Raw genomic sequence first — 12,757 nt, 5'->3', positions numbered from 1 at the left:
CTGACATTAAATAGGCTTTATCTCCTCTTTGCTTCTCCAATCAAGAGCACCTGATATCCAGGGCACTTTATGAGCTTCATATGAACGAGAATCTGCTTTAAATAATACAGAAAGAATGTAGGAACGCCGGGAGGTTTGGGCTGTCAGATCAACTCGCTGCATAGTTTTGGTTGAATCACAAAGCACAAACCTCTCACAAGTAGACTGAAAAATAACTTCATTTGATAACAAATGAAGTTATCATCGATTTGTTTTACTTCATCAGAGATGAAGTAAAACCTGCTGGTTCCACATCCTGCAGCAGAACGCTGCTGTTGGAGTCGCTTAAATCATCTAGCTTTAGTGAACTGGTCTTAATCTGGAGGTTTACACTAAACAGAAGCAGCTGCAGCTTCATGACAGAACCCTGGTTCAGTTTCACAGAAGATAAAGTCTGCTGCTGTTAGAAGAAATGAATAACTGAGGTTTAAGCTATTGTCTCAGAAAGTTGGTTAGAAATGGATTTAACTCTTCATTTTTGCTTCACCTCAGTCCCTTGGATGACTTTGCAATTATTAATTTCAGCTCTTAACATACGAAACGAATATTAATTCTCCAAAGTTTAAATCCCTCTTATGTCACTTTATTTTTTCATAAATTAGGCATTTCATTTTTAATCTTTATTTAAATGTGATTTTATTTTGAAAATTAGTTTCTAAATCAAATCCCTGGGTCTTTGGCCACTTAAAATAATGGTTTCCAGAAATTTTTTTTTGCATCTATATATTTCTTCAAATTTCTTTCCTCTGAATGCTGTTATTGTCATTCTTTGTCATACACTATACTCTTTCATTCTCACTAATTTTGAAGTGTTTTAGTGGATCAGATGTTTTTTTGAGCAAAGTTATTTCTTTCATTTTAGTCATTGCATTAGTAAGAAATATTTGATTTAAAAAAATAATCAGGTGGCCAAGCCAGGTTAGAAATCTATATACAATATGCCTGTCAACACTCGCTACAATAATTGAAAAAAAGATTATTTTGTTTTTTTTAACGTTTGTTTTTGATTATAATATGAGAAAACCAGTTTGAAAGCGTACATATATTTGAATATGACTTGTTTATGTCAAAGCTCAACAGAACTACACGGTGACTTGGTGCATTTCTGACACTTTGAGTTTCTAATGCAGCAACCTTGATTTAAGCCTCTAGATGAGCAGCTGACTGCAGGCTGTACCAGACCAGATAGCCTGACTAATTACTAATTATACGTAATTATGGCATATCTGGGGTCTCAAACTCCATTCCTCTGGGACTTTTAGCTGTCTGTCTGCTTCACCTCATCTGAATTAAATGATTAAGTCATTAGTAGGACTCGTACTGAGATCATTCAATCATTTGACCAGAGATGCATCTAGACACTGGAGAACAACTGAAATTTTAGATCCCTGCTCAATAAATAGATCAGAATAACACTAAATGAAGGTTAAAATATCATAGTACAATAACCAATATATTATTGTAGCATTAATATGGTTGTTCCTTTTTGGTTTTAAGTAAAACCATTTATTTAACAATTCAAATTTCAGTGTACCTACTGTTCTTTAGGCAGGTTAGAATCGTTCAACGGACTGTACAGAACAGGTCCATTACTTTTGCTTACACAAAATCATTCTTAGATAATGAGATTTCAAAACACTTTTCCAGCAGACATTGTACCTGTTGACCAAATGTTCTAGAGCTCCTTGGGTTGCTAGGTAACAGGGCTGGACTTGAGTGGGGTTGCTAGGTAACGGCACAGAACCCATTGATTCTGACTTGACAGTTGGGAGGTTTTTGAGGTCTGGGGTTGTAACTCTGCTCAGTCTGGATGACTTCACCACTTAATATCTTGGGTGAGAACTGTCACTCTGCTAGATTGCTCAAGATTGGTCTTGGATGTAAAGAGTAACTTAAAACAGTGGATGGAGAAGAAGCATATCATAGCAGGTCACAGAGTGGCTCAGACAGTGTCCAGATCTCAGTCCTGCAGAAAATCTTTGGTTTGCGGTGAAGCTTCAGGTTTTTAAGCAGCAGCAAAGAAACGTAAATGGGACGGACCAGAGTTCCTCCTGATATGTCTTCAATCCTAATGACCTCCTGCAGGAAGCGTCTTAGCCTGCCTGGCAACAAAGGTTTCCAAACACCAAGGCATGTTTTGGAAATAAAAATAATAATAAAAAAAAAACCAAAACAAGAATTTCAAAGTAGTCTGATATGCTACATTTGTTATAGGATATAAAAATCTTGTTATCGCTTAAAAAGTCATCTTTGCTGCTTCCTCTGTTCAGATGCCGAAGGTGCAGTACCGCTCCAACTGTAAGCCCTCCACCTTCGCCTACCCGCCGGCTCTGGAGGTTCCCAAGGAGAAGGAGAAGGAGAAGGTGAGAACGAAGGCGCCACGGCGCATTTCTGAAATTTTTACTCTGGGAAAAACGATCTCGCTTCATATTGATTTGTTAATGATTTCACACACCCACTGGCAGAACTCATCATTTCCTTCCCCCATAGTGTTTATTTGCCTAACATCTTCTGGCCTGTTTCTTCTCGGTTGCTCCGAACGTAGTGGAGAACGTAGCGGCAGATGTTTATTTTGTGGTCGGCTAGCTCTTGTGCTTTTAAAGCAATTTTTGTAGAAGGTCTGAACTGTCTGTGGTGTTGTCTTACCTCGTGGAAATGTCTCCCTCTGTTTGCGTGGCAGGTTTCCACCGCTGTTCTCTCCATCACAGCCAAAGCCAAGAAGAAGGAGAAGGAGAAGAAGGAAAAGGAGGAGGAGAAGATGGAAGTGGTGAGTGGAAGCCTCCATAAGCACCTTCGTTTTCACTGGTCCTGCGTTTATATTACTGTGGTTTTAAAAGAGGGATTCTTTTATTGCAGTTTGGGTTAAACATGATGTAAATAAACCTAATTGCATTTACGTTTTATAGGATACTTTTGATGTTGTAACATTTTGGGAGATTTCTACCCCTGTGGGAGGTTCACACTAAATGTTCAAATGTATTCTGTGTTTTTATTGGCTAATGGGAAAACTTTATTACACCCTTTACTGAATGCCTCTGGTATTCTAATAAAATAACTGTTAAATGGTCTTTTATTGGAGTATTTGAAGCACACATTCATTCTTCACTTAAGCTCTCCGAGTCCAACTCTGAACACACACCTCGCTTCATTTCTCTTCTGCCTTTCTTGATCTTTGAGACGGACCAGAACCGGTAGAGACTTACTCTGGGGTTTTCTTTGGGTGTGTGCTGCATGTTTGATTCGCTTTGCCACGCCGAATCTCGGCTCCGGGGCTGAGAGACAAGCCTGCAAATGTCTGGGCCTTTAACCTCCTGAGGTTTTTAATTCCTGCTGGGCTGAATGTAACAGAGACCTTTCTGTTCACAAAAGTTTTCATCCCAACCAAACTGTTGCACGTTTTGGCAAGTTACAACCAGAAATGTCATCATGTATTTGTTGTTTTTTTTATGCCATAGATCAACTTGGAACGGAAAATAACTATAAAGTAATTATGAGTTTAGGTCTTTGACTGGATTTGAACTTGAATTTCGGAATTCAAGTTTTAACTTCACATGGGGCCATTTTTCAAGATGGCTGACATTTCTGAGCCTCTTAGACCTTTTAATAGCATAAAATGTTACCCATTTTTAATTGAATGAACTTTGTCACATCGTATGTTTTCCACAATGATCATCTTATTCATGCAACTTTAAAGTAATGAAATGTCACAAGATAAGACGCCCACTGAGGACTTTGCTTTTTACAAATCTCACATCAGTTGTCAACTGGAAGGAGGCGAAGATGTGCGACACAAACTGAAAGTTGTCTTAATGTTTAGCATTAGTTCGCACTAATTTTTTGTGGGTGTTTAACTTTAGCACCTGGTAATTTTTTTGTGATTAGCCCATTTAGCATTGTTAAGTGAATTAGTGGTTAGTGATCCAAACAATTTTCTCTATTCTCTATTACAACCATGGTGGCCATGGTGAAAATATCCACCAGAAAAAACAAAAATCGAGGAAATATATATGATTCCTCTGGATCAAATTATCTATGAGTTTCATCTGTGATAAAAATTGGCAAATTTAGTGCAGAAATGCATTTTTCTTGATGGCCATGTTTCCATGGTAAGAATGGTAGCCATGTCTTGGTAGGTTTGCAAATTAACCTTCTAATTTGAGACGATGGATTCCTTTCATGACTTTGTTTTTGTCTGTCACATAAAATCCCCCAAAAACCTTTTAATTTGTGGTTGCAATGTGATTTAGAAAAGCTCAAGGGATATCATTACTCTCTCCAGGCATTTACGTGAGAAATAAGTCAGTCCATTTTTCTGTTTATTTTTCCCGTTACAGGAAGTCCAGGAGGGCGAGAAGGAAAAGGAGAAGAAGGATGAGGAGAAGGAAAAAGAGAAGAAGAAAGAGGTGGAGCCAAACTTCCAGCTGTTGGAGAACCCGGCCAGAGTGATGCCGGCGCAGCTCAAGGTCCTGATGATGCCGGAGTCCTGCCGCTACCAGCCTTTCAAACCGGTAACCACAGCCTCCATGTTCATGTGTAGAAACATCTAAACAATTCTTCACTTTAATAATGACATGCGTCCCATATCATTTTCTGACCTAAAACATTTCAGACAGGACATATCCTCCAAAACAAACTGCTCGGTTTGTTGGGTTCTTAAGCTTTTGACTCGTATCTAAAAGTCTAGAAACTTCCTCTCCGTGGCTATAAAGCAGAATCCGGCGTTCCTGCTGTAAATGTTGACATCTCTGCAGTAAATAGCAGGAACAGCGTGCAGTCACCCAATAGGAGCTCACCCCAGTCTCATAAAGAGGAAGCTCTGTTTGATTCTTGTGTCCAGCAGGGAAAGCTTCAGAGTATTGCGCTATACGCAGCGCTGCGTCAAGCGCCAAAAGGTTGTCTGCGCTTGTCTGAGGTTCAGTTATGCCGCCTTCCTTTTAAGGGTTTGTTTTTGATTTAACGGTCGGGTTTAGGAAGTGGAGAGGTTTTACAGGCTTATCTTGAAATCTGTTGAATGTAACAGCATTTATTAAGAGATTTCCTGTTTAATTTGGTGGAGATTATTTTTTTCTTGCTTGACTTTTTCGATTTTGTTCATATCGAGCTGGCTTCAAGCCACCGTCTTTCTGAGGCGCCGATGATTTAAAATATCACTCAGTATTTAACCTGCTAGCCCGCTGCGTTACTGATTGCTCTTATCCTTCTCTGACCAGCTTCACACCGGGGGGATCATCATCCTGAAGGACACCAGCGAGGAGGAAGAGGAGCTGGTGGAACCCGTCTCAGCTCATGGACCCAAAATAGAAGAGGAAGAGCAGGAGCCTGAGCCTCCTGAGCCTTTCGAGTACATCGACGAGTAGAAATGTTTCCACAGGAATGGTATGTTCACGTGAGCCTTGTGAATGTTTTTCTTGCAGTTTTTGCTTCTCCTGTTGGCCAAAAAAAGTTTCCACATTTACTGGCACCTGTGGTTAAAAAAAAAAGCAAAAATAACTGAAATCTATTATTAGTTTGTTAGGAAAACTGCTATCAAAACAGGTTAGCTTAACATTTTAACCTTGTGTTGCACACAGGATGGCTAGAAAAAGGATAAGAGGAGAGGGTGGAATTAGGGTTGGGATTTTAAATTAGTTTCTTATTTAATGGACACGCAGTAATTTGCAAAATTATGTTTTTTTGACATTGGTCAAATATTGACAAAGCTACAGGAATCAAGGCTGTCTGAAGCTCAATACGGTGAACATGAACTCCTCATCCTGCAGCCGGCAGGAGAAACCTTCTCATGAACTCATCTGTCTTCAAGCGCCATAAGGATTCCTGGCTGCTTGATGTGTTTGTGTTGGACAGTCCGCTGCCCGTCTCCCTCTATCGGGGTGAACGGCTGCGTGTGGCGAGACCGATGAGGTGTCAATGACCAAATTAGGTCCTCGGTCCTTACCGTATCGTCTCTCCACGAGGCTGAAGCGCTGTGGCGGATTAATGGGCGCAGGGAGGATAGCCGACTGACCTCATGGGTTTGGATTGGATGGTGCAAACAGATCTGAGGGCAGCTGAAGGTTTAATAAGGTCCAGGTTAAATACACAGAACATGTTGAGTCCTGACCACTGCCTGATCCAAAAGGTGATCACGCTTCTCTTTTGGATAACAGCAGAAATAAGAAAAAGTTTTCAGCAAATTGCAGCAATTTTCAAAATAACGTTCCCAGTTCTGTTCTAGGAGGTTTATTGATTATTTTTTTAAATTTTCATTATCTCTGTTTTTCTCTCGTCAGACACAAGAAGACTTCAGATAGCAACGCTTAGCTCCCCTCTGTGGGTGTGTGTCTTCATATCCAGCCACATCCTTTCTTCACTTCTTCTACACGTTTACTTCCTGTTCTGGCTGCTCATTGGCTACTCAAAGAATATATCACGTTCTCATTTTGTATATTTTTTTTTCTGTTCTGTTCAATAAAGAAAAAATGAAAATTGAAGAGAGTGGGTGTTTATTTCACCATCCGTGCCCTGAGGGAGTTTCTCTAATGTCATACATTTGATCTGGATTTACTTTTACAGCTGAGGCGATGTTTCTGTAAGAACGTTAGCGCTGAGTACTGGGAGTACTGGGAGCCGAGGAGTCGCCTTCATAACCTAATCCTCACATATCCAACTGAAAAATGCAATGGTATAGTAGTACAGCAGCTCGGTAATTAAAATATACCCCAGTATATATCGTTTAAAAATATTTAAACACAACATAAACTGAATATTAATGAATCACCTACAGATAAAATCTAAATTTGAATTGCAGAATATGTGAAGAGTGTGACCCGACTTATTTATATAAATATTGCACAGAATGGACTGCGATATGAGTGCAGAGTGAAGATGAAAGACTTTGTAGTGTTGGTCTGTTCAGTGTGTTTACATCAGGGGTGTCCAATCTTTTTGTCACTTGAGCCAAAATCATGAGTTCAAAAGTTATCATGGACCAGAAAAAATATAATTTTTTTTTTAATTAAAATCAGCTAAATGTTGTTTTTTTAATCTGCTCAACAATAAACTAGACCTTGTTAAACGAAAGCCATCCGGTTAGCTTATTGTTTAGAGCTAAATTGAGGAAAACTGAAAAAATGTTGAATGTATTCTCGTCAAAGAAAACAGGATTTATCTCGGTCTTTATTAAAACTTGGTTGATTACGGCAAGTGTTTTCAAAATAAGGTGATTAAAAGCAGATGCGGATGCACCAATGAGTAGATATCGACTAACCATGACAATAGAAGGAAACCTTTGGACCTCTGGTCTGCTGTCTTATGTCTTTTATAAAGTCTGGCCCGGTTGATTACTCTGAACCTAAATGACAACATATTGATTCTAAAAGGTTGATTTTGACCTATCAATCAATCAAATTTTATTTGTATAGCACATTTCAGCAGCGAGGCAAAACAAACACAAAAACACAAAGTCATGCAACATAGAATCAACAATCAAAACATTACATTACGTCAAGTGCCATCATTAAATTTGTAATTGATTACGTTTCAAATACAACAGGTGGGTTTTAGTCGAGATTTAAAGGAAGTCAGTGTTGCAGCTGTTTTACAGTTTTTTTGGAAGTTTGTTCCAGATTTGTGGTGCATAGAAGCTGAATGCTGCTTCTCCTTGTTTGGTTCTGGTTCTGGGGATGCAGAGCAGAACCAGAAGACCTGAGGGGTCTGGAAGGTTGATACAACATCAGCAGACCTACATTTACATTGATCTGGTCAATTGTTTCTCAAGAAGAATACTTTAACAATAGTTTGATATAAAACATGGCTCCTTTTGCACAGCACCATCATCTGGTTTAAGAATACCAGTTTAAAATTGTGATCTACCATGTTTCTATTTACTTATCAGTTTCAATGTAAAACTCATTAAAGGCAAAATCTTGTAAATACCTGAAACTATTCAGAGCGATTGGAAAACTGTTTTCCTTTTCCTGTGATGGACATGTTTCCTAAAAAATCAATCAGCAATGAAATGAAATGTTCAGTTCCAACCCTCCATGTTGTAAAATTACTCCTCATTGCAGAGGAATTTATTTTATTTCGTTGTGGGTTTTTTGGGGGGGGGGTTGGGTTTTGACACAGGATAAAGTTTATCGTCTCAAGAGGCTGGTTTCCCCGGCTCTGGGTTCGGTCAGTTGGTTAAACAAAGCTTCCTGAGCAAAAGTGGTTTGGAAATGTTATAGGAAACGACGACACCGGCAGCTCTTTTATGCATCATGTGTTGGACTGCAAAGAAAAAACATCTAAAAATGTGATTTGCTGCTTGTCGGCTCCCATCATGGAACAAACCCATGCGAGTTTCTGGCCAGACATATTTAGGTCTAATCAATTTCTCCTCTCCACATTCCTGCACACTCTTGTCACGGCAGGCGGTTTAACAAGCTTTTTGTTTCCGGATCTCTTGGAATTGGCCGTTCAGGAACAAAGACCTGATGCAGAGCGCAGCGGGTCGCTCCAGCTCCCAGTTTGAGTTTCAATCTCTAATCTATCATCCCTGCCACTCAGAACATCCTACACATAGAGCCCACAGCTTCCTGCTGCATTCCTGGAGGTGTGATCATGCAAACAACACGGAGTCTTTAGTCATGCTTCCAACTCTCACCCCTTTCCATCCTACATGAACTGATGTCCGCCCTCACCTTCACTTCCCGTACATCTCCATAAATCCAAGGCTGGGATTAGCTGCAGATCTGTGGAGCATCTGCCTCTGTTCAAAGCCACACTTCATGCTTCCTCTACGATGAGGTGGACCGCCTCCTCATCATCATCGTCTCAGTTTCTCCACCGGTCGACGGGAATCCACTGAGAGCGTGTGGAAACTCTCCAGCTGTTGTAGGTGATTCATAAAGGCAGGTGTGGGATCTTCAAAGCTCGGTTGTCACAGTCGGAGTAAAAACAAATCTACAAACTATCTAACTGGATGGAAATGACTAACAGCTTTAAAAATCAAGGAAATAATAAAAAAGATAAATGTTCAAGTCAAACTCAATATTTATTTATTACAAAGGGAAAATAAAGTTTCTTCAAAGAGTTGTGGATGATGCTGTGGGCCGGGGAGGATCTCCAGTAGCAGTCAGTCTTGCAACAAATCTGAAGAGGCCTCTAACTAAAGACGCATGCTGGCAACCAAATATCTGATTCTATTAATTAGAGTCATTATAATTTGTGTTAAACTTGTGTATATTTTTAATTTGTTTCGCCAGGTTGCTGTATGTTGCAGACATTTTGCATTACTTTTGGAAAAACTGGAAGTGGTCCTACTGATGGTTTCTTCTAACAACTCTTCCAAAAGGCCAGGTTTGTGGAGTGAATGCTTGTAGTAGATACTGGATTCTATTTGGAGGTATCAGTAAAGAAAGGTGACTAAAATTACTAAACACAATTTTTACATTTGTATTTTTTTTATTCCGTTTACTACATAAAATCCCATAGTTTGTGGCTTTGATATGAAAAAAGGTGTATACGACCTGTTCAGGAACAGACGAGTTCCTCTTACACCCATAAAACCACATTTTAACCGCTGCTGTTTGCGGTGTAAAAAAAAAAAAACAACAAAAAAACATTTGCACCCCTGAAGCCCCAAAGAAGAGCTACAAATCTCCTTACAAGGAAAAAGTGATGCTGCGGCTGTGGGGAGGAGCCGATATCTGTCAACGAACTGGTTGTAAGCAGCTGTTGAGGAGACGGAGCGGTCCGGCAGACGGAGCATGTAGTCACCGTCTGTGGATGCGGTGATGGCGGTGATTGAGTCGATGAAAGGAAGTGGGGTCAGCAGCTCGGTTAAAGCAAACAAATCGACCCACCAGAAAGCCCGACCTGCTTCCACCAGGTCAAGGTCTCGCAGACTTCCTGGCAGCTCTGTGGGACCAGCGAGTGATGTGCTGGTGGTCCATGATGGAGTTCTGGATGTTCTTGGTGGACACATTTTTTAAAAAAAAAAACATAATAATGTGGATTTTGGCCTCAGGGATATGTTTCCTCTAATCGCAGACAAAGATAAAAACCACCAACGAAGTATTTTGAAGAGATAAAACACACCCCAGCTTTGTTTTCTGTTTCATTGTATTTTTAAAAAATATCCCTCGTGTGTGTGCATTCTGCACCCGAATTAATAAAATTAAATGTCATAACTGAACTAGAAAATGTGAAGTTGGCCTAATCACAGTTCTTAAATTTTGTCGTGGCAGGACTATTTGGTGTATATTCTATGTAATTTATTTTTCTCGTGAGACTTTTCTGTCAGGACGTTTGACATCTTCGTGACCTTCTGTGACTCGAGGCGGTTGAGGCTGTAATTAGCTGCTAATAAATCTTTTCTAACTAACTAGCTGGCTTTTTGTGACTGTTATTGGTAAATGTAAATTATCGCCAATTGCTTTTGCCATTCTCTCACTTCTGTTGCCAATCCGTACGAAGCTACATTCAAAAAAAACAAACAAAAAAAACCAACAACTTGGCACTACTACTACATAAAATAAGTGATTTTCTTTTGTACATTTGTGTCCTGATGCAAGTCTTAAATTTAATTCTTAATGGATTTAAAAAGTCTTAAATTCGAGTTGGTGGAACCTGCAGAAACCCAGATGTTGTCCTGAAAACTTTCTTGATTCAGAAGCAAAAACTTCATAAAATCTAAACTGTTCATTAATTTGACGATCCACGGCATAAGTAAGCTCTGCTTTCCCTGAAAACAAACACGCAGGTAGCATTCAGTGGATTCAGCGCTCCTCACAATACAAGATACTTTTAGCACTTACAGGTTTTTATAACACCGAATGTTTTCCTCACTTCAGCCACAAAATTCTATGTGCTTCATCAGCATTTTGTGTGGGATACAAACACAAAGTTGTAAAATGGAAGGAAAGGATTTTCAATATCTTTTTTTTTTTTTTTTTTTTTAATATAAAATGCATGCCACAAGTTGAAAGAGTGGCAAGTCTTTGTAGGAGGAGTGAGAGCGACTCTACATGTCAGAAGTTTTAAACAGAGCAGGAAGATGGAGCCCAGATGTTTCCAGTCAGCACCTGATGTCCTGCCAGTCCCGATTTCTCTGGGCCGTCACGTCAACCATCCTGATTCAACACCCGCTGGAGCCACTGTTTCCTGTAACACTTCAGGGTAAAAAACGAAAAGAAGGTGCCTATTTTTCACCATTTCAGAAACATCACCTGAAGAATAATTGATCATCTTGCAGGTCTACTCAGAATTCATGATCAGAGCCATTTAAAACGCGTTAAAAACAGGCTGCTTTGGGCTCTTGCCACGAAATGAACATGTGAAAAAGGAGTTTAACGCCTTTGCAAGGCACCGTGTGAATAAGTGTGACAGGAAACAGTTTATGTTATTGCATCGCAGGTTGTGTGCTCGCTCTGGGAGTCACTGGGAAGCTCCCTGTCCCAGTGGCTCCCAGAGCTCACTGCTCACATCTTCACTTGGCAAGCCTGAACTAGGGAGAAGCGGCCGATGTCAAAACATTTAAAAGAGTTATATAAGGCTGGCTGTCGTCTCTGGCAGCCGTCAGCTGCAGCAGCTGTGCAGGACGAGTGGCGAGTGTGAACCCTGTGTTTGATCCCTGAGCAGCTCCTCGCTGATTAATTAGCTTCTTGAAGCTTCTTGAATTCCTCATTCAGCTGGGGGAGGAGAGCCGTGTGAAGTCAGGCTGACTTCTGGGTTCTCCAGCGTGGAAACTGTGGAGACCAGATTGGATTCCTCCCAGCATTTACCATGTAGACAAAAAAAAAAAAAAAAAATACTGCTACAGTGGAGATGAAAGTCACCACTCTGGAATCGGCTTAATTACAGAAATGTCTCAAATTAAAATTCCATTTGATGTAAAGTCTTATGAAAGTTACTTTTATTTTGTCACAGATGCTTCAGATCATCGAAGGCATTTAATTATCAGACAAATGTGAGCAGAACATGAGCGTTAAGTGAAAAAAAGATATGAAACAAGCTGGTCTTATGAGCAAAAAGTAGTAAACCTAATAACTGAGCCATCCTCAGTTTTTGTAACTGAATGACTATTTTGTTGTGAGGAGATTTTAGGCTCTATGTTTTAATTTAGCCACCTTGGACGGATTTCAATAACACTACATTTTTTATTTATTCTTTGTTTGTTTGAATTGGTCTGGCCAGAACCATTTAGGGTTTTTCACCCATTCCCAGGACTTTCTGGTTTGCTCTGGATCATTGCCCTGCAGTTTTAATACCAAGGTCATTACTGAAGTCTGGACATTCATTGCCCATCAGGATTTTCTGCTACTAAACAGAATTTATGGTTCCATCAATTACAGCAAGTTGTCCAGATGTTGCTGCACCAAAGCATTACCACCTTTTTGAACGGAGAGGCGTTATTTTTCTGAAATGCTGTTGGTGTTAAACCAGATGCAGTGGTGGGCACACTTCAGCTGACAGCGGAGCCAATTTTGCGTTCAGCACTTCTGCTAACTTCGAAAACGTTTAGCGCGCTTGTAATCCCCCATGTTCATTTTTTGGATAAATTCTTAAAGCGCTAATTTACTTGGTTGTTTTGTAAACTTCTAGTTGAGTAAAGTTGACATTTGGGTTAAGGTTTTGGTTATCAGCTATTAAGAACTCTCCAATTATTTGGGTCGATTATAGTCATGCTCTTCCATTTCTCTTCCCGCTCTCTCCCCCATAACTTTATTTAACCAAGAAATATACAGGAACTAAA

At 39.9% G+C, this 12,757-nt stretch overlaps 1 protein-coding gene across 2 annotated transcripts in view; it reads left to right on the top strand.

Moving 5' to 3' along the window:
* The window catches only part of psmd1 (proteasome 26S subunit, non-ATPase 1), a 35,049-nt gene extending 28,540 nt beyond the window's left edge, over positions 1-6,509 (top strand). For both annotated transcript variants that reach the window (XM_023339940.1, XM_023339939.1), the window contains exons 21-25: positions 2,310-2,402; positions 2,720-2,806; positions 4,374-4,547; positions 5,250-5,415; positions 6,309-6,509. In XM_023339940.1, the coding sequence (XP_023195708.1) occupies positions 2,310-2,402; positions 2,720-2,806; positions 4,374-4,547; positions 5,250-5,396 (501 nt within the window). In that variant the 3' untranslated portion in view covers positions 5,397-5,415; positions 6,309-6,509. The remainder of the gene's footprint in view (positions 1-2,309; positions 2,403-2,719; positions 2,807-4,373; positions 4,548-5,249; positions 5,416-6,308) is intronic.
* Positions 6,510-12,757: the final 6,248 nt, after the last annotated feature.

The sequence above is a fragment of the Xiphophorus maculatus genome, chromosome 9 (genome assembly GCF_002775205.1).
Source record: "Xiphophorus maculatus strain JP 163 A chromosome 9, X_maculatus-5.0-male, whole genome shotgun sequence".
In the NCBI taxonomy this organism is placed as follows: Eukaryota; Metazoa; Chordata; class Actinopteri; order Cyprinodontiformes; family Poeciliidae; genus Xiphophorus; species Xiphophorus maculatus.
The sequence above is the reverse complement of the archived record's forward strand: the minus strand, read 5'-3'. Positions and strand labels throughout refer to the sequence as shown.